The 24512-nt window shown below is 35.7% G+C and overlaps 1 protein-coding gene across 2 annotated transcripts in view; it reads left to right on the top strand.

Annotated features, from left to right (window-relative positions):
• Positions 1-19102, top strand: part of Ryk (receptor like tyrosine kinase) — an 88187-nt gene extending 69085 nt beyond the window's left edge. For both annotated transcript variants that reach the window (XM_078043342.1, XM_078043341.1), the window contains exons 11-15: positions 2432-2564; positions 3896-4005; positions 4168-4327; positions 17353-17489; positions 18014-19102. In XM_078043342.1, coding sequence (XP_077899468.1) covers positions 2432-2564; positions 3896-4005; positions 4168-4327; positions 17353-17489; positions 18014-18125 — 652 coding nt within the window. In that variant the 3' untranslated portion in view covers positions 18126-19102. The remainder of the gene's footprint in view (positions 1-2431; positions 2565-3895; positions 4006-4167; positions 4328-17352; positions 17490-18013) is intronic.
• Positions 19103-24512: the final 5410 nt, after the last annotated feature.

The following is a 24512-nucleotide window of genomic DNA, read 5'->3' as shown; positions in this document are numbered from 1 at the left end:
TAACTGGTTATGATATGTAATTCTGAATGTTTGGGACAGTCTGTGATTAGAATTGTACAAATACTAAAATATTTCTCACTTCTTTTTCTACTGGAATTTGTGAGAATAATTTTTATCATAAGTTAAAATACCTGAATGGATAAAAGATAACAAGCTTTTAACAACTTCAGAGAGTGCCTTTTTTAAATGTACTCTTGAGCTCTTTCCCCTTGTGACTTGATTCCCCTGTGTTGGCCTGAGTACCTGATGGCAAGCACTTGTGAGGCATGAGTACCTCATAGCTCTCACTTTGCAGGTACATTCAGCAAGCCTGAGAGCTGAAGGCAGTTCTTGTGTAAGCACAATGGATTCTACATACCATTCCTCCACCTTCCCTGTATACCTCCTCTGCTCTTATCCACTCTTAGAAATTTTGGGCTTTCCCATTTATTCTCTTTTCTTTGTAAAATGGGCAGAATAAAGAGCAGCCATTTATACTTTGAAAGCTATTATCTTTCCCATGGTGATAGAATAAGATTTGACTTCTTCCAGCATAGATACAATGCTATTGATTTCTGCTAAATATATTTCAGTTACAAAGAGGTACTCTTGGGGTTAAAGAGATGAGGCAACTCATCATATTCATCCTAAATTATGTTGTACTCAGGTTAATTCTGAATGTAAACCTGTAGTCATTTCAGAGTTCATGGGAGCTAGTAGAAAGGAGGCTCTGTAGTCTTTCCTGTAGTCTTTTTTCCCTGGGAAGAAATGTTCAAGGGAAAGCATAAGTTTTAGAATCAGCTGAAGACCTGAATTTCTTTTCTTCATTTATGCGATCTTTCTTGTCCTACAGGTTACCTGACTCTTCTTCCCTGAAGTGGGTTTCTTTGCCAATGAAGTGGGCTAATGATTGCTGCCACTCTTCTGCTCTAATGCAAACAGAGACTTTTTAGAGGTCACCTCTTACAGGTCCATCCATCTCTGAGCCCTCATTTTCCCAGTTCCTCAGCGTCAGTGCTTTCCCTCTTAGTAACTCCTAAAAATCCAAGTGGAACCCACAGCTTTGCCACTTGGTCACTAGTGGTCATAACAGAGTTTTATGACTGGTTTTAGAAGTGATGCATTCTAAATTGAGACAATTTTTAGGAAATAAAAGCAAGGTAGAGATTGTCTATAGTTCCATAAGTGAAGGACAGCACCTTTTAACTTTTGGTGTATTCCTGCCTAGTTATTTTTTTCTCTATAGCTGTAATTATTCTTTAAACATGTGAATTTTGTTATCTTGTTTTCCTATAAGATTTTACTCATATTCTCATTATATCTCTTTGTGATCATTTTATTGTTACATGTCATCCAATTGTTTTTTCATTACTTTTGGGCATTCAAGTTGTTTTCAACTTTTTACTCCTACTATTTGTTCATGTAATTTTTTTATTCATGTATTTTTTTTTATGTTTGATCTTATTATCAAACATCCTTAGAAACAGAATTTACTAAGTTAAGGAGTAGAAATGATTTTAAGGCTATTGTGTGTATTTTTGTTTCAAATACTTACTAAACATCTGTTTTATATGGCACAGAATATAAAGCATTGAATATAAAAATTAAGATTCCACAATAGTTAATGCCTTTTAGGAATTTTCAGGTAATTATGTAAAAAAGTTTCATAGCCTTGGAAAAAATTAGCAATTATTTCCAGATACCAGAGAAAGAAGTACCATTATGCAGTAGGATAAAACGTGTGTGTGTGTGTGTGTGTGTGTGTGTGTGTATGCATATATATGCCATAGAAATTAAAATAAGAACAAGATTGTCTGCTCCATGCTTGGCTTTATTTTGCACATCAAAGCAACTATTTATGGTTGTTGAGGTCCCTGTGTTTTAAGAGTGAAAACTAAGGCAAAGAGAGAAGGAGAGAGTCCCTCCAGATACTAAATGAGAAACCTGGTTTTCAGAAATCTAAGTCCCATGTGATGCAGTAAGTTCTTGCATTTGTAGCAATTTCAGACTCTTAAATATCTTTCAGTTATTATATTCTTGTCCACAGTATGAATTGGGCCTTGTTTTTTTGTTTTTTCTTTTTTTAAGTGTGATGATGGAATATGAAGTATAATATGATCAAAATATACTCATGAACAAATCATTTTTTAGGTGTCTTTAAGTACCCTTAGGGTAATGATTTAATGTGGCTAGTTATGTCTTCAAAGAATCCAGTATATTGGAAACAACTAGAGTTTATTTCTCTAACAAAAAGTGCAAATATGGGGAATGTTTTAAGTCTGGTTGAAAAACATAGGGCTTTTGTAATTTTATATTTTTAATGATAATCATGTTTCTAAATATATTTGGGATTTTGCTTTATTTTAGATGACCTTTATTACTTTTTATTTAAAATAAGCCCCTAAAGTTTAGATTTCATGTGTTTTTCTCCCAATTTCTTATTATTTTATAGAAATCTTCTTCCTATTACTCATGTGTGTATAGAAGAAGGAGAAAAGCCCATGGTGATACTACCTTACATGAATTGGGGGAATCTTAAATTGTTTTTACGGCAGTGCAAATTAGTAGAGGCCAATAACCCACAGGTGAGAAATTTGCTCAAATACTTAACTACTTACGAGTAGTTTCTGATAATATCTTTGAAGGTAGATGTTAATATTCTTACACATAAGTTGTTTAAAGGTCTGCAAAGGGAAATTCAAAACGATATTTAAAATGTGTTGATTTAGAGGATAATTCCTATCCTGAAGTGTATACTTGGCTGATGCTTATGTTTTTCTTTGTATTTTTGTTGTGTATTTATTCATAATTACCTTGAACTCTCTGCAGCACCATCTCAGTCATTTTCCCAATAACTCTTTGAAGGCCCTGTCCTGAATCTCCCTTCTAGGAAAGGAAACAGAATTAACAGAGCCATTTTGGTCCATATTGTATCAAAAGTTGGTGATGACTAGAGGTCTTGATTATGGGAGAAAATTAGGTATATTCTTAATACGATTGGCTGTAAGACATCAGTCATCTAAGAATTTCTTGTTATTGCTTATGTACTTAGCTGTAAAGCATTTGGTCAGATTCTAAACATATTATAGTAGAAGTAGCAATAAAGCCTTTTAGTTTTGCTGTGTGCTGTGTTTTGTAGACTTATTAAGTTTGGTTTTAAGATACATAATAATTTAGTTAATTGCAATTGCTATGAGAAAATGGATTTTAAAACAGCATTTGAGTATTTGGCTTAGTTTGTAAATTGATGGGATTAAAGCAGTGATTCCCAACTAAGTGGTTAGAGACTGGTTCAGCAGCATCACCTAAGGAAGAACTTCATTCCTCAGCCCATAATTCTGGCATACTAGAGAAGCATATCAGAAGAGAGTTGTAGACTTGTATTAGTTTGAAAATAATCTCCAGGGGATAACATCCAAATTAAAACTGCTGTTTTAAAAGAAAGAACAAATTCTTAAATAAAAGCATTTGCAATATTATCTTGAGAATCAACATTCATTGAACAGATGTTTACTGAGCAGCTACTGTATGTACTGGATGTCAGGGAGATAAATCTAACAGATGAGAGGAGCCAGTTAAGTAAATGTTAAGTCATAAACAGAATAAGGACTGTGCTTGATATAAGCACATTATAGGGAGCTATATGAACATACTTTTGGTCAGGAAAATTTTTAAATTATTTTTTTATTTATATATGACAGAAGAATGCATTATAATTCTTATTACACATATAGAGCACAATTTTTCATATCTCTGTTGTATACAAAGTATATTCACACCAATTCAGTTTTTAAAACTCATTGTATAGGTGTAAAGAAATATTTATGGGTGAAATAGGATTGTGGAATAAACTGTGCACCTACCTTTTTAAGTTTTGTGCTATCTGCAAACCTTGTCATTTTTTCTGTTCCTACAGGCAATTTCTCAACAAGACCTGGTACACATGGCTATTCAGATTGCCTGTGGGATGAGCTACCTGGCCAGAAGGGAAGTCATCCATAAAGATCTGGCTGCTAGAAACTGCGTGTAGGTGCCATGAATTCATCACTGTCACTTGATGAATAGTACTCCCTGGATTTGGGATTCTCCTGGGAGTCACAGTGGGACTTATGTTTTATTTAAGGATAACAGCATTCAATACTTTTTAATTCCCTGATTACATTTGATGTTTGTGTTTTCACTTTTCAGCATTGATGACACGCTCCAAGTTAAGATCACAGACAATGCCCTCTCCAGAGACTTGTTCCCAATGGACTATCATTGCTTGGGGGACAATGAAAACAGGCCTGTTCGATGGATGGCTCTTGAAAGTCTGGTTAACAATGAGTTCTCTAGTGCTAGTGATGTGGTAAGTGTTAGGTACTTCCAGTTACCAATAAAATGGAGAAGACCCATTCTGTTTTACAGTGTTTTTTTTTTTTTTTTTTTTTTAAATTGGGCTTACTGTATCATTGTCTCTTGCATCTCAAGATTTTTATTTTATGATGTAGGATTAGCCTTTTACTTCAGAGTTTTATATGCTTTAAGGATTTGTCTTTTTTTAAAAAAATTTCAATTTATTTATTCTAATTTGTTATACATGACAGCAGAATACATTTCAATTCATAGTACTCTTGTAGAGCACAATTTTTTGTGTTGTACACAAAGTAGAGTCACACCATTCATACATGTACTTAAGATAATGATGTCCATCTCATTCCTCCGTCTTTCATACTCCCATTCCCCATCTTTTTCCCTCCCTCCCTTTTTCCCTGTCTAAAGTTTCTCCATTCCTCTCATGCTCCCTGCTCCCATCCCCATTTATGGATCAGCATCCACATATCAGAGAAAACATTTGGCATTTGGTTTTTTGGGATTGGCTTATTTCACTTAGCATAATATTCTCCAACTCCATCAATTTACCTGCAAATGCCATAATTTTATTCTCTTTTAATGTTGAGTAATATTCCATTGGGTATATATTCCACAGTTTCTTTATCAGTTCATCTGCTGAAGGGCATCTAGGTTGGTTCCACAATTTAGCTATTGTGAATTGTGCTCCTGTAAACATTGATGTGGCAGTGCACTGTGTTATGCTGTTTTTAAGTCCTTTGGGTATAAACCGGGGAGTGGAATAGCTGGGTCAAATGGTGTTTCCAAGGAATCTCCATATTGCTTTTCATATTGGTTGCACCAATTTACTGTGCCACCAGCAATATATGAGTGTGCCAACACTTATTGTTATTTGTATTCTTAGTAGCTTCCATTCCGACTAGAGTGAGATGAAATCTTAGTTTTGATTTGTGTTTCTCTAAATGCCATAGATGTTGAAAAATTTTTCATGTATTTGTTGATTGATTGTATATCATTTTCTAAGAAGTATCTGTTCAGTTTCTTGGCCCATTTATTGATTGGGTTATTTGGTTTTTTGGTGGTGTTTTTGAGTTCTTTGTGTATCCTAGATTAGTGCTTTATCTGATGTGCGTGTGGTAAAAATTTGCTCCTATTCTGTAGGCTTCTCTATTCACCTCACTGATTGTTTCTTTTGCTAAGAAGCTTTTCAGTTTGAATCTATTCCATTTATTGATTCTTGATTTTATTTCTTGCATTATAGGAGTCCTATTAAGGAAGTTGCAGACTAATCTGACATGATGAACATTAGGGCCTGCTTTTTCTTCTGTCAGGCGCGCAGGGTCTGTGGTTTAATTCCTAGGTCCTTGATACACTTTGAGTTGAGTTTTATGCATGGTGAGAGATAGGGGTTTAATTTCATTTTGTTGCATATGGATTTCCAGTTTTCCCAGCACCATTTGTTGAAGAAGCTATCTTTTCTTCTATGTTTGTTTTTGGTGCCTTTGTGTAGTATGAGATAACTGGGTTTTTCTCTGTGTCCTCTATTCTGTACCATTAGTCTACAAGTCTGTTTTGGTGCCAATACCATGCCGTTTTTGTTGCTGTTGCTCTGTAGTATAGTTTAAGGTCTGGTATAGTGATGCCGCTTGCTTCACTCTTCTTACTAAAGATTGCCAGATGAATTTCACGATTGCTTTTTTTTATGAGGAATGTCATTGGGATTTTGATTGGAATTGCATTAAATCTGTATAGTGCTTTTGGTAGTTTTCATTGTAGAGGTCTTTCACCTCTTTTGTTAATTCCCAAGTTTTTTTTCTTTTTAGGCTATTATAAATGGGGTAGTTTTCCTAGTTTCTCCTCAGAGGATTTTGACTGATGTACAGAAAGGTCTTTAATTTATGGGTGTTGATTTTATATTCTGCTACTTTGCTGAATTCATTTATTAGTTGTATAGTTCTAGAAGTTTTCTTTCTTTTTTTTTTAAGTTCTTTTTAAAAAATTTTTAATTTTTATTTTTTGGCAGTGCTGGGGATTGAACCCCAGGCCTTGTGCATGCAAGGCAAACACTCTACCAACTGAGCTAATATCCCTAGCCCCAGTTCTAGAAGTTTTCTTATGGAATTTTTTGCATCTTCTAGGTATAGAATCATGTCAACAAATAGTGATAGTATCAGTTCTTCATTTCCTATCCATATTCCTTTAATTTCTTTTGTCTAATTGCTCTGGCCAGTGTTTCAAGAACCATGTTAAGTAGAAATGGTGAAAGAGGGCCCCCCTGTCTTGTTCCAGTGTTTAGAAGGAATGCCTTCAATTTTTCTCCATTTAGAATGATGTTGGCCTTGAGCTTAGTGTAGATAGATTTTACAATGTTGAGATATGTTCCTGTTATCTCTAGTTTTTCTAGTGTTTTGAATATGAAGGGGTGCTGCATTTTGTTGAATAAGGATTTATCTTTTAATGTATATTACTGAACACTGATTAATTAGTTACATAAATCAGTTTACACTTTTTTCTTCAGTGTATTAATTTTCCTGGCCTCTGTGACAAATCATCACAACCTTCGTGGCTTAAACAACAGAGATTTATTTATTCTCCCACTGTTCAGTTCTGGAGGCTGAACAGATGTAGACAGGGACTGCCCCCAGAGACTCTGTACTTGTGTTCATTTGCTGTGCATGAATTACTTACTTAGTTTTTTCTGAACATTATTTTCTGTTCATTAAGGTCTTTTATTGTTAATATCTTTAAAACACTTTGTTTTTACTTAATTTAAAACCAAGTATAGTCTAAAAAAACTTACCTGACACTTAAAGTGGGTAGAATAAATAAGAGTGATTAGGAGAAGGAATGTTACCTGCTTCGAGAAGCAGCTGCAGAGGTTAACATAAGATTGAAACCTGCTTTGTGTTGCCCACAGCCTCACCTAGCCAGAGGAGCACGAGGCATGTCAGGGAGTAGAAAGTAGTGTGGTGAGTAAATCTATCCCAGTTCTTAGATACTGAACCTTATTCAGCCTGTACAGTAGTGAGAAACTAATCCCCATACGGTTTTCCAGAGCTTTGGTAATAAAATAAAATTCTTTCTTAACATCTAGAAGTTAAAATTCCAAGTAAATCAATATAGATGTCTAAAGAGAACCTGGGCTTTTTGGAGGCTGGGGGTGGGGCCAATATACAGCTGCTATATTTAATGACAGTAAGAACCAATTGTACTTTTTGATAAGGTACTTGTTTTTTGAGTTGCCAGTCTTTCTTTAGAAATTCTGGAGTCTAGCTGAAATTGTTCACTAGTTACTATATTAAGCAAAGCTGTTTTCAATGTGAAACATGGGCTTAAATTTGGTTTTAGAACCATTTTAAGACATCAGTTGAATTAGAGCTGTGTGGTTTTCAAATCTATTTTAGTAGAAAAGCCTGCAGCTAAACATTTTTTGAATGCAAAAAAAGTAAAAGAAACTTTTCTCAATGTTTACTTTAAAAATATCATTCCATACTTTATTTAAAATACAAATTTGCTCATCTCTTTAGAATGTTATTGTTTTTTCCAGTGGTTGATTTAAAAATGGTATGATTTTGTTACTCATTGAGTTATTATATAGTTGCCTTAGTTTAAATAAGATGGCATTTGTAGTGAACCCAAAACTATTTGTTGGACAGGAGAAGAAGATATTTCTTAGATGACAAATTATAAGTGTTTCATATAATTTAAAGATATAACTTCAGGAAATTGGGATTTTTTTTTTTAATTCTCTTAGAAAAAGGAATATTGGCAGCTAATATCTCAGAGGGGAATGGTAAGATGGCTAGGAGCACTGTTGGTTGCACAGTAGAGAATCCCAAAATATGTATTAATGTATTTGTTTTTTTCTGTGTACGTACTTCATTGTATAATTAAGCAGCAATAGGATTTTTATGTGGTGCTAAGGATTGAACCCAGTGCCTCACACGTGCTAGGTGAGCTCTCTACCACTGATTCACAACCACAACCCCAATAATAGGATTCTTAAATAACATATATGATCAAATATTTTCCAGGAACTTCCAAGTAAAAATTAAACTACATGATACCCTTTCAACAAATAAGACTAGAATTAATTATATCTGTCTAAGCAGAGGGGATAACATCTTTTAAGCTGGATATACTGTTCAGTTTTAGCTGGTATGTCCACATTGAGGATATGATTTAGTTAAGCTGAACCTTTCAAAATCATACTTAGAATTAGTTATTTTTATTGTAATATTTTAAAAATTTTATAAGCGTTCAAACGTTTTAATGTCAGAATCTGCCTTTGTAATAATTCAGTTATCTGAAAGGTTTTGTTGCTGCTTCTTTATTTGACAACTTTATTTTTAAAAACTTTATTTTAAACATCACCATGAATTTATTGGTGAGCAACTTGACAGAATTCTTTAAACTCATAATTGCTTTTAGTATACCTTGGCTGAACTTACATGAAACTGTGTGACCTAAATTTTTCTGAGCTGTATTTAGTTAGCACCTTATGGTAAGAATAACTCTTGATTTACATTTAATGTTGTTAACTCCTAAGGTTTTCAAATTTTCCCTTTTCAGATTTTTACAGATTCATTTCATGTACACAACCAATATCTCCTATAAATATTTTTTGCCTTGAATAATAGGGATTGAAAGGACTAGTTGGATCTTTCTGTTTCTATAACTATGATGTGATTGATTATTAGTATAAAAATTCCTCTCTTTCAGTTTTGGGGGATTATGTATTTTTGAATTCTTAAAATAGGTATAAAACACAAATATTGAGGATTGCATTTTAATATTTGGATTGAAAATGTTAACATTTCAATGAACATAATCATTATTATTCTCATTGCCACTTCCTTTATGAGTTGAGTTGGGGATTTAAAAGCTGCATTTGGTATCCTTTTTTTGAGATGACCAACTTTTGCAGTCATATGCAAAATAAACTCCCACCAGAGTTTTTGCACATGTAAAATAGGTACTTTTAATGGTAAGTGTAGCATCCAACTAATGGTATTAGTATCTTAGAGCATTTTCTAACTCCTTTAAAAGATCTGTAACATTTTAAAAATATTTTTTTTAGTTGTCAATGGATCTTTTTATTTTATTTACTTATATGTGGTGCTGAGGATCCAACCCAGGGCTTCACACATGCCAGGCAAGTGCTCTACCACTGGGTCTCAACTCCAGCCCAAGATCTGTAACATTTTTGCATCTCTGTAGTTAAAAATTCTATGTGGTTTGTTCAGAAGTATGTTAATATTTTCTATCTTAAAAATAATACTTTGCAGCTGGGAGACTGAGGCAGGAGGATAGTGAGTACAAAGCCATCCTCAGCAAAGGTGAGGCGCTAAGCAACTCAGTAAAACCCTGTCTCTAAATAAAATACAAAAAAAAAAAAAATAGGGCTAGGGATGTGGCTCAATGGTGGAGTGCCCCTGAATTCAATCTAGTACCATACACACTGCCCCTACCCCTCGACCCCCCAAAAACACCTTTGTGTCTCTGGGCTTTGTTTTCATATTTTTTACTGAAAGGATTAAATATTTCAATGTGTCAAGATTCTCGTGATGTTAACATCAGCTTTTAACTGTTGAGCTTAGGAAATATGCACTGCTAGATTTGACTAGTTGTGAATGTCTTTCTAATATTATGCCAAGATATGACGCCATCATAGGCATTCTTAAGAATGTCTGGATATTGTTTTTATTCTGTTTTCATCAGATGTAGGCACCACCATAGTTTTTTTAATGAGTTTCTTTTCCTTTATTAGAAAATAGATTTCTTGATTTATGTCTTCTTTGAATTATTCAGCTAATTATGGTAGTTAATATAGTTCTGCCATTAACATACTACCTCCTATGAAGAGATTAAATGCAATCAGGAATGCACAGTTAAAAGTTCTTTCTTGTAGGTTTTCTTGTTTTTGTAGTATTATATTGTGTTTTAAAAGCATTTTCATGGGAAAAACAAGTTAAGGAAATGGCTTTCATGCTAATCTTGACAGCATGCTTTATGGCAGTGAGGAGACCTTTTCTAACTAGGACATTTGAATAGTTTTTAGGGTTCAAAGCAAAATGTGCTTCTCATGCCTTTATTTATTTTGTGGATGTTAATGATTACCTATAAGGGGGACATCTGTAAAGTTATGCAGAATCTGCATCATATTATATGCATGTTGCTTCATTTTTGTTCCTGTTTGCCCAGTGCTGTGGAAAGTCATCATCTTGACCTGAGCAGACTTGATCGAGAGGCCTTCACATTTATAAAATACCCGTGAAGGAGGTGATAACTACTGTGGTGTCAAAGAGAAAGAGTTATCAGAGGATGCTTATTATTTTTAAAAGTACAGAAACTTTTTATATTACTTCTTCTTTATTAATTGTACAGCAATGCTTAGATTCCTAATAATTACCTGTTTCCTTTATGGTTGCAGGTTTTATGTATCAATGATCTTAGACTGTAGTTTAAGTATGAAGTTCACATTAAGAAAAATTAATATAATATTAAAATTAGAGATGGAAAGATCATTTCAGACTTTAGGAAATATTTAAGATTTAACATTATTGGTATTAAGAAGATATTGCTTTGTTTTTATTAACTAGTGTTATTTTCATCATCCTGATAATGAGGAATACATGAATTTTACTTCAGGAGTATTTAATATATTTTCAGAGGTGTACACTGTGCTGTCTAGTGACCAAGTAGTTGCTCTGGGTATATTTTCAGTAATTGGTTCTGCTTCAGGATATTATAGGATCTTATAGACATCTCCCTCTCTCTCTCTTTTGTTCTTTTAGAACCTTCTCTTTATCATTCTGTTTGATGTTCCTGTCAGATAGCCCTCTGTTCTAATGGAACAGTGATTAAGTATCTGTATAGTAGAGAGAAGTGTCATAAATAACTCATGTGGGTGATGTCCTGGTAGGCAGCCAAATATTGGCTTCTCTGTCTTTTCTAATCACAGATCCTAGGACAGATCCGTAGCAGAAGTTATCTCTTTTTAGTCATGTATGATACCCTGTGCTTAAAGATTGAGGTACTGTCTTAGTGCATTCAGGCTGTCATAATAAGTTATATAGACTGTGTGAGTTAAGCAACAAACATTTATTTCTCATAGTTTTAGAGTCTGGGAATTCCAAGATCTAGACATCAGCAGATTAAGTGTCTGATAAGGGTTCCTTTCCAGGTTCAGAACATTTATTTTTTTTCTCTGTGTCCTTACATGGCATAAGGAACAAGGGTTTGGGGTTTCTCTTATGGGAGTACTAACCTCGTTCATGAGATCTCTACCTTTGTGACCTGATCTCTTCCTTCTGATTCCAGCTCCTAAATTCCATGATGTTGGGGTTAGTATTTAAAAGTATGAATTTTGGGGAGACATAAATATTCAGTCCATTATGTTATGTCACTGGTCCCCCAAAATTCATCTTTCTCACATGTAGAATGTACCTATCCCCACCCGCCAACAACCCTCAAAGTCTAAATTCATTCTAGCACCAGAACTGAAGTCTAAAATCCAAAGCCTCATTTAAGAATCATCTAAATTAGATATGAGTGAGCTTTAAGGTGCAAATTATTCTGAGGCAGTTTCTTCTCTGGATCTGAACCTTTGAAGTCAAACAAGTTCAGGCTTCTGAAATACAGTGGTAGCACAGGTTAGGATAGACATATCCATCCCAAAAGGGATAGATGGGTAACAGGTCCTAATAATTCAAAAACCTAACAGGGCTAACAGCATAAACTTTATAATTTGAGAATATTTCTCTTGAGCTCAATACTTTGCTTTCCAGGTCCAGTAGGGTGGCAACATCACCCCCCCACCCCCAGCTGAGCAGGTAGGCTCCGGTGGCTCTCTGCCAGGGCCCCACAGGCAGGACAGGGCAGGAGGACATAATTCATCTTACTAATTTTCCTTTTAATGTTTTCACACCACAGGTGACCTGAAACCAAAAGAAAGTGAATGTGTGGGTAAGGGTGCTGTACTAAAATCAGCCTTGCATTATAAGCTACTAAAGAAATAAAATGGAAATCTCTTAAATTCAGTAGCCCCAATTTTATTTAATACTACATTAAAAAGGAAAAAGAATTCTTCCTTTTAGACAAGCCACATTAATATATATTCTTAGTAGGAAAATATATTTTGTATCCTATATCTTAAGAAAGCTACAGAATAACTCAAATTGAGGGGAGAGGAATATGACAAATAAAAAATTGCTATTCTGTAAGTGTTCTTTAAATGGACATAGCTGCAGACTCATAAAATTCTGGAAAAAGCAGCTTGATCTTATTTCCGCCATTCCAGCTACGTCAAACAGAAGTAAATTATAGAATAAGTCTGTCTACATTTTAAATAATTTAGTTATCAAAAGATTTTAAAGAACAGGTTTTCCACAAATCATCCCTGTACCATTTGGTCTTGATTTTCCTTTTTTAAGGTTAGTTTGCCAGCATGTAATTAATCACTTTTATTGGTTTTTAAGAAAATGAAACTGCAGTGTACCCTTTGGCTTGATTTTTTTTTTTTAAATGTTGTTTAAGTGTTGCAGTAAGTAATAGGAGAATCTTAGGTGACTGTTTAGTGATAATAATGTGGTTAAAACATGTGAAAGAAGTAATTTATTAAAGTCAGCTTATCCATATCACATTCCTGTGTTTTAAGTCCAAACCTCAGACCCCACCAGCACGATTGTCAGAGTCCCTGTTTGTTAGTAGAGCATTTATTCCCTGTGTACAAAGGGGCAGTTCTACTTTTCACCATTTCCCATCATTTCTTTCTCCAAAATCTGGTTTGAATTGTTTTTTTCCTTCCCCACAGTTCTTCCATAATCAGTGAATGAGAACAAACCTACCTTATCTCAGGAAGAAAGAATGGGAACACCCTTCCAGGCAGCTTCATTTCCTTGGGCTCTGTTCCATGTGTGTAGTACATTGCCTTCTCTGTGGAAATTGGACACTATTTTAAAAATTAAGCATTGTATTTACTAATCATCATCAGTATTAAGATTTCTTATAGAGTAGAGATTTATTTATTTATTTTTTGTACCAGGGATTGAACCCAGAGGAACTTAACCACTGAGCCACATCATAGCCCTTTTTATTTTTTATTTTGAGACAGGATTTCACTAAGTTGGTTAAGGCCTTACTTAGCTGCTGGAGCTGACTTTGAAATTGTGATCCTCTTGCCTCAGACTCCCGAGTTGTTGGGATTATAGGCATGTGTCTTGAGTAGGGTTCTTAAGATAGGTAAATACCTGGATGAGTGCAGGCTCTGCCATTTAATTTTTTTATTGACTCAAAATCACTTTTACATTGTGTGTGTGTGTTTGTGTGGTGTTGGGGATTGAACCCAGGGCCTTGTGAATGAGAAGCAAGCACTCTACCAACTAGGCTATACCCTAGCCCTTTTTACATTTTTAAGCAGAATAGTATATCCCAATGAAGGAAATTCTAATAGGCTCCAGGTCTCTATTGGAATTTTAGAACTGTTCATCTGTTGATACCTGTTCCTTAGGTACAGACCTTTTCCCAAAGTATAGATCTGAAGGCTGCACCTTTATTCCACTTAAGGATTGTTATTAATGAAAAGGCTATCAGGTTCTAAAAGGCTGGATGGACCGCTTTGGTTTTGGTACTTAGGGTACTATACTCTCAGAATGATTAGGAAGCATTTCTCCCTTCTCTGTTTTCTGAAAGTGGTTGTGTAGGATTGTGTAGTGAGTTAAATTCTGCCTTCACCTCCAAGACATCTTGAAGTCCTAATTCCCAGTACCTCAGAATATGACCTTATTGGAAGTAGGTTGCAGATGTTAGATGAGGTTATATTCAGTGTGGACTCTAGTCCAAAATGACTGTGTCCTTCTAGGAAGAACAGAGAAACAGACACACAGGAGGAGAGTGACATGTGAAGATAGGCAGAGACTGATGTGTTGCGCTGCAAGCCAAGATTTTGGGATTGCTGGCGGCCACCAGAAGCTGGGGAGAGCAGGCATAAGCCCCTACCCACAACCCTCCAACAGGATTTGGAGGGCAAGGCCCTGCTAATACCTTAATTTTGGACTTCTAGTCCCCAGAAGTGTGCAACAATTAATTTTGTTGTTTAGGACTCTATTTTGTGCTACTCTGTTACGGCAGTCCTAGGAAAGAAACTAATACAGATTGGTATTGTTGTTTCTCTCAAATTTGGTAGAGTTCACCAGTGAAATGGGTTGTGAAGTTTTCTTTGTGGAAAGGTTTTAAATTGTGAATTCTGTTTGCTCTTGTGTCTGTTTTGGTAATTTTATTTTAGGAAATGTGTTCATTTTGCCTAAATTATCAAATTTATTGGTATAAAATTAAGTTGTTTATGATATTTTTTGATGTCTTTAGAATCTGAAATGATACTTCTTTCATTCCTGGTATTATTATTTTTATTTGTCTAGTTCAGTGGTTCTCACCAGAGGAAACTACCCCCCACCCTAACTAGGGGACATTTAGCAATGTCTAGAGGCATTTTTGGTTGTCGAATTTGGATAATGTTCTACTGGCATCTAATCAGTAGAGCCAAGGGATGTTACTAAATATCCTGTAATGCACAGGACAGACCCCTGTAAAAAATTCATAATGACAATATTGTTGAAGTTAAGACCTTTTCTAGGTTCCCAATGTATACCCTATGTGTTTAAAAAATATTGTACTGCTTCGTATTTCATGAAAACACCATTCAATATAATATTTCCACTCATCCTCTTTCATCCTTTACATTGTAGTAGACATGGATTTTACTTCTCTATAAATTATAAAGCCCGCAATACAGTGTTTGCTGTTTTGTTTTAAACAGTTTGTTAAGGAAATTTTAAATTGAGAAAAAAAGTACTGTTATCATTGCTCATATGTTTTTCACCTTCCTCATTGTTTGAATAGATATAAGTTTCCATCTGGCATATTTTTCTTCCACATGAAGAATATTTTCATGTGTTTTATAAAACAGATCTGCTAGTGACATTTTCTCAACTTTTATCTATCTTAAAAACTCTGTAAAGACTAAAGAGCAGAATGCTTGCCTCACGTGCACAAGGCCCTGAGTTCAGTCCCTAGCACCCTGAAAAAAATATGACAAATAACTCTGTAATTTTTCTTAATTCTTGAGGTGTATTTTGGTTTCATATAGATTTTCCTACAGATGGTTTTAAAAATATTTTTTTTTCAAAAGTAGTTTCTTTGTTTTCTTGTTTGCATAGATTGTGGTAAGAAATGTACTGTCATTAACTAATGCAGGTTGAGTATCCCTTAGCTGAAATGCTTGGGGCTGGAAGTGTTTTGGATTTGGGGGGAATTTTTTTGTCCATGCATAATAAGATATATTAAGGATGAGAGCCAATTCTAAACATTGAGTTCATTTATATATCACACACACCTTTATATACAAACTCTGATGGCATTTTGTATTCTACACTATGCAAGATACTTAGTGTTCTTTTACATTTGTTGCTGGGTATTTTAAGATCTTTTCAAATGAGAGGTGTCTTCTCTCACTAAAGTTTCTCAATGTGTGTCCTATTAGTTATCTATTATCAATTTTCAGTTAGTTACCTTCCACCTGTCCATGACAAGTATAGAAAGTAAGCATGAGCATTTAGAAACTTTTGTAGGAATTCACAGAGTAGCTTGACTTCTGATGGCAGTTTTATGCGATAACTTTACTATATTTTAACTATGATGTCATGTGAGGTCAGGGTGGAATTTTCCACTTATGGTATCATGTTTGTGTTCAAAAAATGTTGGATTTTGGAACATTTTGGATTTGGGGATTAAGAATGCTTAACTTGTGTAAGGCTTTTCAAAAAATCTGTATGTTTCACAGAGTATTTCTAGACTTTGTTCTTAAAAATAATAACTGGAAGTTTAATGCACTGTGCTTATATTTTGCCAGCAGACTTACATTTGTCTTTTCTTCATGATTTTTTTTTCTTTTTACTCATTTAAAAAAATGTATTTTTGGGCAAGTTACTAATGTGAGCCTCAGTTTACTCACATTGTAAAATTGAGCAGCCAATGAATGATTATCAGAGTTTGCTGTGAAAATTAAACGTGAAAGAGGTTGAAAAATACCTAGAATATGTAGAAACTAACTCATAAACATTATAGATGCAACCCAGGTGTCCTCATCCAGCTTCCTTCGTGACCTTGGAGTTCACACATATAACAGATCATTGAGGGTCCCCTGGTCTAAGCCCTTCCCAGCCACATGGCAGCAGCTCTGTGTGGACATGCTGTCTGTCCCCTATACACTCAGGAGCCACAGTGCATCTAGGGTTGGGCAAAATGGAGAGGCCACCTTAGTCCACAGATAGGCACTGTTGCCACTGCTTATGATTGATTTCTGCTTCTACTGATAGTTCACCTACTGATTTCTAATAAATCTGAACTTTTATTCAACAAAGTTAAAAGATATTTTTTCTGGGTATTTTCATATGTTAATTAAAACTTTTACCTATGGGGCTAGAGATACAGCTTAGGGTAAAGTAGAGCAAGTGCTTTGCAGGTAAAGGCTTTGATTTCAATTCTTAGCACCAAAATAATAATAATAATAATAATAATAATAATAATAAATCCATGATTTTTATATTTTTTGAAATTTGCAAATTTCTCTTATTCAGAATATTGATTTTTTTTTCATTTAAGCTAAAATATTTTCATTTTTTATTTTTCAGTTTTTCAGATTAGCTATAATATTTAAAGTTACAAATTTTCATATTAGGATAATCTTAGATGTAATTAATGGTTTGGGATGATATAGCTTATAATCAATAGTAAAAACTATTTCCAGTAGATCTAATAGATAATGCTAATATTCACATTAAAAGATATATTAATTGAAATGCCCTCTTTTTAATATCAGCAAGAGAAACAGACTTGGTCAGATAGGTTTCTCTTTATAAATAAAATCTTGCTTTCCTGCAGAGTTAGTTGAACTGCTCTTTCTGGTGTGCAGCTGGCCATAGAAAGAAGCACCCAAGTATCTGTTTCAAGCCTCTTCTCATTGTACTGGTGCTTCTTTCCTAGTGGGCCTTTGGAGTGACTCTGTGGGAGCTCATGACTCTGGGCCAGACGCCCTACGTGGACATCGACCCCTTTGAGATGGCCGCATACCTGAAAGATGGTTACAGAATAGCCCAACCAATCAACTGTCCTGATGAACTGTGAGTTTTTTTTGAACTGGGAGAAATGTGTTTCAATCCGTTTACTATTTTGTTATAAAAGAAAAAGAGCAAGTTTCCACATTCATTCAGGGCATTTCCTTTTGAAAATAATGGCTATAATGAGTATGGTCTCCAAAATTCCCTGGAGTCCAGAGTAAGGTAATGCTGTTTCTTCTCTAAATACAGAGTTCTTAGAGCTTAAGATGGAACCTCTGAATTCTTCCTCTCAGAATTTAAATACAGGATAACAAAGATTATTATTTTGACTTGAGTTTTATGTATTTACACGAATTCTGTGTTTGCTGTGATATTTTGATATACTCTTATGAAGAAAATGTACACATACAATCCACATAACTCATTTTAGCTTCTTCTTATTCTAGAGTTGCCAGTAAATAGTAAAAATTGATAATTTTCAATATATTCTATTCTCGGTTTCCACAGAAAGCATATCTGGCATCAAATTGACCAAAAGGTAAAGGACACTGTATCATTTCTTGTCACATGTTCCATTGTCATTGCAGATTTGCTGTGATGGCCTGTTGCTGGGCCTTAGATCCAGAGGAGAGGCCCAAGTTCCAGCAACTAGTCCAGTGTCTCACAGAATTTCATGCCGCCCTGGGTGCCTACGTCTGACTGCCCTCACAGTCCCTCAGCATCAGAAGAAGTGCCTGTCATGGACACTTCATACACAGCACAATGCCAGCAGAAGCACAGTTGTCTTCCAGAATGCCGTGCCTTAAGAATGCTTTAGGACCTGAACTTTTAAGACAGACTTAATGTGGACTATTTTCTAGATACCATTTTTAATAGATTAAACTGAAAGGGGTTTTATAAATTTTTTGGCCCAAAATTTTTAAAACAGTGACTTTGGACTAGAGGGTACATTTTAAAAAATAAAACAGTTTTTAAATTGTTTAGACACAAATATTTGGAATAGCTATTTTAGTGCCAACTGTTTTTTATTTTTTTACTTCATCAAGGTAATGTAGGTGACTCACCTTTAAAGTTAAAATTTTATTTTTATCACTACTCTTGGGAATGGTTTGTTTTCAGATGCAGTTCTTTTAGGAAAGGAAAAATAGCATAAAAAGATTTCTGCTTTGCCTCGTACAAGAAAAGGCAGTGTTGGAAGAAGAAAACAAAAACTAGAGAGACAAAGGAATTTTTAAAAATACTTATTGGAAACAAGCTGCCCTTTCATGGGAAATTGTTTATTTTTCAATGTTTTAGTGAAAAGGAGTTCTGCTTTCTTATCTTGGGGGAAGCAGGAACAGAGTTCATCACATCTTAAATTTGTCAGAAATTAACTTTTCCTGTGAGCCAGAAATGGGTTTAGGGCAGATTAGTAGGAAGCAATGGCAATTTTTATTTATTTTTACTCTCTGGGAAAGAAGATAATGCAGTTCCAGAAAGTGAATCATGTTTCGAAGGTTAAGATTTCTTTTTATTGCACCTAGAATAGTGCTATGCACAGAGCGGGTGCTCAAGTTGTTATGTTTTGTTTTTTTTTTAATTGTAAGCTGGTACATTTGTGCTTATCTTCAAGGCTGTCTTAAGTGTAATTTTTTTAAAAAAAACACTTGAAAAATTAAAGGATTTGTTTTATATTATGACAGTATGGAAAATATTGTTTATAATTTGTGATTGGTTATTGTGTCTCCTGAGTCTGAACATGTAGCAACTAGATGGTCATGTTTTATTTCATTATTGTGTTTCTCAAGTTCCAAAACCCTAACACAATGACAGCTGACTCTACTCAGCCTCCAGGTCCTAATAAGAAGTGGGAATCATTGTTACAAAGGAGTATTAGAACACTGAAATATTCTCCAGAGCCAGTAAATAAAAGGTATATACTTGGTTCTATTTAGCTTACAGCAATTGAGTAGACTTACAATGTAGTGAGGCCTGCAGGTTTCTGCTGCTACTTCCATTCTCACAGGTATATATGGGAGAATGTGTGGCAGTTGGAAGCTTTTTGCTGTTTTGAAATAAGCTTTCTTTTTATTTATTTATTTTTTTAGTTCTCGGCAGACACAACATCTTTTGTTGGTATGTGGTGCTGAGGATCGAACCCGGGCCGCACGCATACCAGGCGAGCGCGCTACTGCTTGAGCCACATCCCCAGCCCCTTGAAATAAGCTTTCTGAATCAGCAGCATACCTGGAGAAATAGCTCACACAGTACACAGTCAAGGGTATAAATTTTGGTGCACTACTTAATACTGATGTTTTGGTTTTCTGAAATATTTAGCCTCCAAATGGCTTGTTTTTAAGAAGCTCCTTTGAATTATTGATAGATTTCAGATGTTTTTGTTTATAATCTGCATTCTTAGAAAGCATTCAGTCAACAAATACTTAGTACTGACTACATATTAAGCACATGGATTGATTCAACTCTCATGTCCCTTCCAAATTATAGAGCATTCTTTTCTGTGTTCAAATGAGTACATTATTTAGAAATCACAGTTCTAGGTACAAGATCTGTTAAAAGAAAAAGTGTCGACATCTGACTTCTGTGCCTAGTTAAGAGGTATTCTCTGTTTGCTGGGATGGTATGATACCTTTAACCTTACATTTTTGTATTTATAAGTTCTTTTTTGTGTTTTTTGTTTTAGTAGATTTTTCTTTCTGAGCTACTTGGAAACATTGACATGGGAAAGAAAGAATAGTTATAAGATTACCTTGGCTGGTATGCTTCTTGTGGTTTTTGTTATAGATTTTGAATATTACTGGACAGATTTTTCAGAAAAAGTAATTTTTGTAGGAAAGACACAAACTGACAAGAGCACTGACATATTTTGAGCTGGCCCTAATGATCTAGAAGTCTATGATGTTCTGTCCTTTCTTGTAACATTCTCATTATAAGAAAATTTAGAACACAAAGAGGATTGATCTACTCATTCAGTATGTATTTATTAAGTGCCTTTAGTATGCTCTTCTTTCAGACTGTACAGAACAAGACAAGTAAATAGTATTTTGGTAAGTGCTGTGATAAAAATAATGGAGTGGTATTGGAATAACTTTAGATGTCATGGTTAACCAGTCTTCTTTGAGCAGGTAGCAATTGAGATCTGAATGAAAAAAAAAGTCAGTCATAAGAAGATCCAGGCAGAAGGGACATGATTGCAGAAGTCTTAAAGCAGAAGCAGGCTGGCCATCAGTCTCAGCTCCTCCTATCCATCTTCCTGCTGCTGCCTTTGGATGGAGAAAGGAGGCTAGTGTGGCTAGAATGTAGTGTAGGAAAAGAGTGGTACTGGGTGGGGTCTGGGAAAAGCAGGAAGCAGCCAATCAGTCCTTGTAAGCCTTAAGGAATTTTTTCTTTTTATTGGTTGTTCAAAACATTACAAAGCTCTTGACACATCATATTTCATACATTAGATTGAAGTAGGTTATGAACTCCCATTTTTACCCTGTATACAGATTGCAGAATCACATCGGTTATACATCCACATTTTTACATAATGCCATATTAGTAACTGTTGTATTCTGCTACCTTTCCTATCCTCTACTATCCCCCCTCCCCTCCCCTCCCATCTTCTCTCTCTACCCCATCTACTGTAATTCATTTCTCTCCTTGTTTATTTTCCCATTCCCCTCACAACCTCTTATATGTAATTTTGTATAGCAATGAGGGTCTCCCTCCATTTACATGCAATTTCCCTTTTCTCTCCCTTTCCCTCCCACCTCATGTCTCTATTTAATGTTAATCTTTTCCTCCTGCTCTTCCTCCCTGCTCTGTTCTTAGTTGCTCTTATTATATCAAAGAAGACATTTGGCATTTGTTTTTTAGGGATTGGCTAGCTTCACTTAGCATAATCTGCTCTAATGCCATCAGTTTCCCTGCAAATTCCATGATTTTGTCATTTTTTGGTGCTGTGTAATACTCCATTGTGTATATAAATGCCCCATTTTTTTAATCCATTCATCTATTGATGGGCATCTGGGTTGGTTCCACAGTCTAGCTATTGTGAATTGTGTTGCTATGAACATCAATGTGGCAGTATCCCTGTAGTACGCTCTTTTAAGGTCTTCAGGGAATAGTCTGAGAAGGGCAATAGCTGGGTCAAATGGTGGTTCCATTCCCAGCTTTCGCCTTGGGACACTTTTATATTTTATTCTAAATACAGTAGGAATACATTAAATGGTTTTTAAAATAAGTGACATGATCCAATTTGTTATTTCAGAAAGATTATCCCAACTCTTATGAAGTTTGGATTGTAGGGAGGCAGGTATGGACTCTTTAAGAATCTGTTGCGTAGTCTAGGAAAGAAAATAGCAATTTGAACAAATTTGGGTAGTGCAACTCAGGGTGGGCATAAAAATTGGCAGATTGGAGATAGATTTTAAAGGTAACAGACAGCACCTGAATCCACTGGATATTGGCAGTGGAATAAAGAAGGGAGGGAGGGGGTCAAAGAAGACTAGTTGGTTTGGAGCCTAAACATGACCAAAGAATGCCCTGAGATCAGGAAAAAAAAAAAAAAAAAAAAAACTAGAATTTTGTTTTGGCAGGAGGAACCAGTAATTTGCCATAGGCCGTGTTCAGCGTACCACTTAATTATCTAAATGGACATTTAGAATTGATAACTGAGAGGCTTCATCTCAGGGAACAGGCCTCATTGAACATACAGATGTTAGAGTATGACACATGGACTATCTTTAATTCTTGGTGCAGGATGAGTTTGTCTAGAGGGAGAAGAGAGAGAGTATACTCCCTGGGACTGAGTCCTGAACCTTCCACCATTTAGGGGTCTAATGAAGGAAGAAGAGATAACAAAATGAAAACTGAGAAGAAACTATGGTATTTGATCAAAGCAGCAGCAAAAAGGAATATGAAGTATTGTGGGAACCCAGGGAGGAAAATGTTCCAAGTGGAGAGAGAAGGTTCTGTGGGACTTGGCGTCTACTAACAAAAACAGTAGGGATTGGAGCAAGTCGAAATGTGGGCACTAAGTGGGGAGAGGAGACCCCACTGTCATCAGCGCTGTCAAAAAATCAGCAGTGAAGAGGGAAATGGAGCAATGAGTAGAGGAGATCTAAGGTTTGGGGTGGGCAGGCACTGGGAAGAAAGTGGGTTCATTTTCTAGATGAAGATCTGGTATCAGAGAATGTTCACAGACAATGGGTTGAGTTAGCAGAAGAGAAAAATCCCTTTGAGATAAGGAGTAATCTTCTTGCCATTTGGTACACACATCTGAAAGCATCTCCACTCTGGCCCCCAATTCCTTTGCATTTTAGTCAGCTTTGTGTCACTGTGACCAAAATGATTAACAATAACAACTTAGGGGAGAGCAACTTTGTTTTGGTTTACAGTTTCAGAGGTCTCCTTGCATAGCCGACAGACTCCATTGCTATGGGCTTTAAGTGAGGCAGACATTATTGAAGAAGCACATTGGGAGAGGAAAGCTGCTTTCAGCTCATGGCAGCCAGAAAGCAGACACAAGGGGGTCAGGGACAGATAATTTCCAAGGTCATCACCACAGTGACCTAATTCCTCAGCACACCCCACGTTGCCAGTATTCCCATTTGAATTAATTTATCAAGTGGGTTAATCCCTCATGAGGTTATAGCCCTCATGATCCAATGACTGCCTAAAATCCCCACCTCTGAACCTTGTCGCACTGGGGACCATGCTTTCAATACATGAGATTTTGGGGGAACATTCCAGATCTAGATCATAACACTTTGGTTGAGGTGAAGCTTGCATTTTTCCTGGGGGGAGAATGTGAGCAGATGAAGGGTGTAGTACACAAGTCTAACTTGTGTCAAAATTGACCTCTGTTGAATTGGTTTCCCCAGGACTTTAGGCCATCACTGTTCTCCTGTGTGCAGCCAGCGTCTTCTCACTGGGGTCGCCTTCCTAGCTGCTTCACTGGCCTCTCCCTTAACCTATCTATCCAACCAGTCAGCTACTGCCAGGTAACACTTCTAGAACTGAGCTGCTGTCATAACTTAAACCTTTCACAGGTTCCTCAGGCCTTTGGGGACCTAAACTCCTGGGTACAGTCTCCCTTGGTCCTTCTGTCACCTCCTGCTTCCCTGCCTCTTCCCTGCTTGAGTGCATCACACTTCTTCACTCATCCTTTCTTTGATTGTGCTGTACCGCCTTTTGGAATGCTGAGCTCTTCTCTGGACACAGTGCCCAGAAGATTCTTCCCACACCTGGTTCCACTCCTCCAGGCTTGTGGTTGCTTCTCAGCCTTATTCCTCGGGCTTACACTCTGACAAAGGTAAGACAGGAGTTTATTTTTACACTTCACTGTGGGTGTTCTTTGAGAATAGAAAATTGTGGATAGAAGCTCCCTGAAGGTACTGTTCTTTAAAACATTAAATTAACTAGTCCCAGAGAACTTAAAGGGAGATGTCTTCAAACCTCAGTGATCCTGTGTTCTTGTTATACAGTAAAAGCCTATGTAAAAAAGAAAATGAAGAATCAATGACATTCAAAAGTATTCCTCTTTGAGCAAATATGCCATTTGTTCTTATCAGTTTATCAAAAATAAATGGGTTTTTTAGTGATTTATATTTAAAGAGTTAAGGACTCCTCTAGAAATATATTGGAGAAACATGTATAAGTTGAAAGTAACTAACCTTAAAAAAAAGTAAATTAAGATTAAGTCATGGCACCTGAAGGTTACATTGGGAATGAGATTTTTCTTCAATCTGAGTCTATTCTTCTGCTTTTTGCCTCCTTGGCTCCAAGAGTAAGTATAGTAAGTATCATTTCTAGATTACTTAAAACACCTGGTATAAATTAGATGCTCTGTAAACAGTTGTACTGTATTTTTAGGGAACAATGACAGGAAATCTATCCATGGTTAATAAAGACAGTTTTTATTCCAATTTTTTTTTTTTTTTTTTTTTTTTTTTTACCTGAGGTTGATTCAGTCTACAGGTGCAGAAGCCCTAGATACTGAAGACTAGCTAACTGCACAGTTTTATTTTTTCCCCTTAACAGATCCAGAGAGAGAGGAGCTGGGGTGGGTTCATTGATCACAGATCACATCCATTACCAGCTTCC

The sequence above is a fragment of the Ictidomys tridecemlineatus genome, chromosome 3 (genome assembly GCF_052094955.1).
Source record: "Ictidomys tridecemlineatus isolate mIctTri1 chromosome 3, mIctTri1.hap1, whole genome shotgun sequence".
NCBI lineage: Eukaryota > Metazoa > Chordata > Mammalia > Rodentia > Sciuridae > Ictidomys > Ictidomys tridecemlineatus.
Note: the sequence above shows the minus strand (reverse complement) of the source record. Positions and strands in the feature narration are given on the sequence as shown.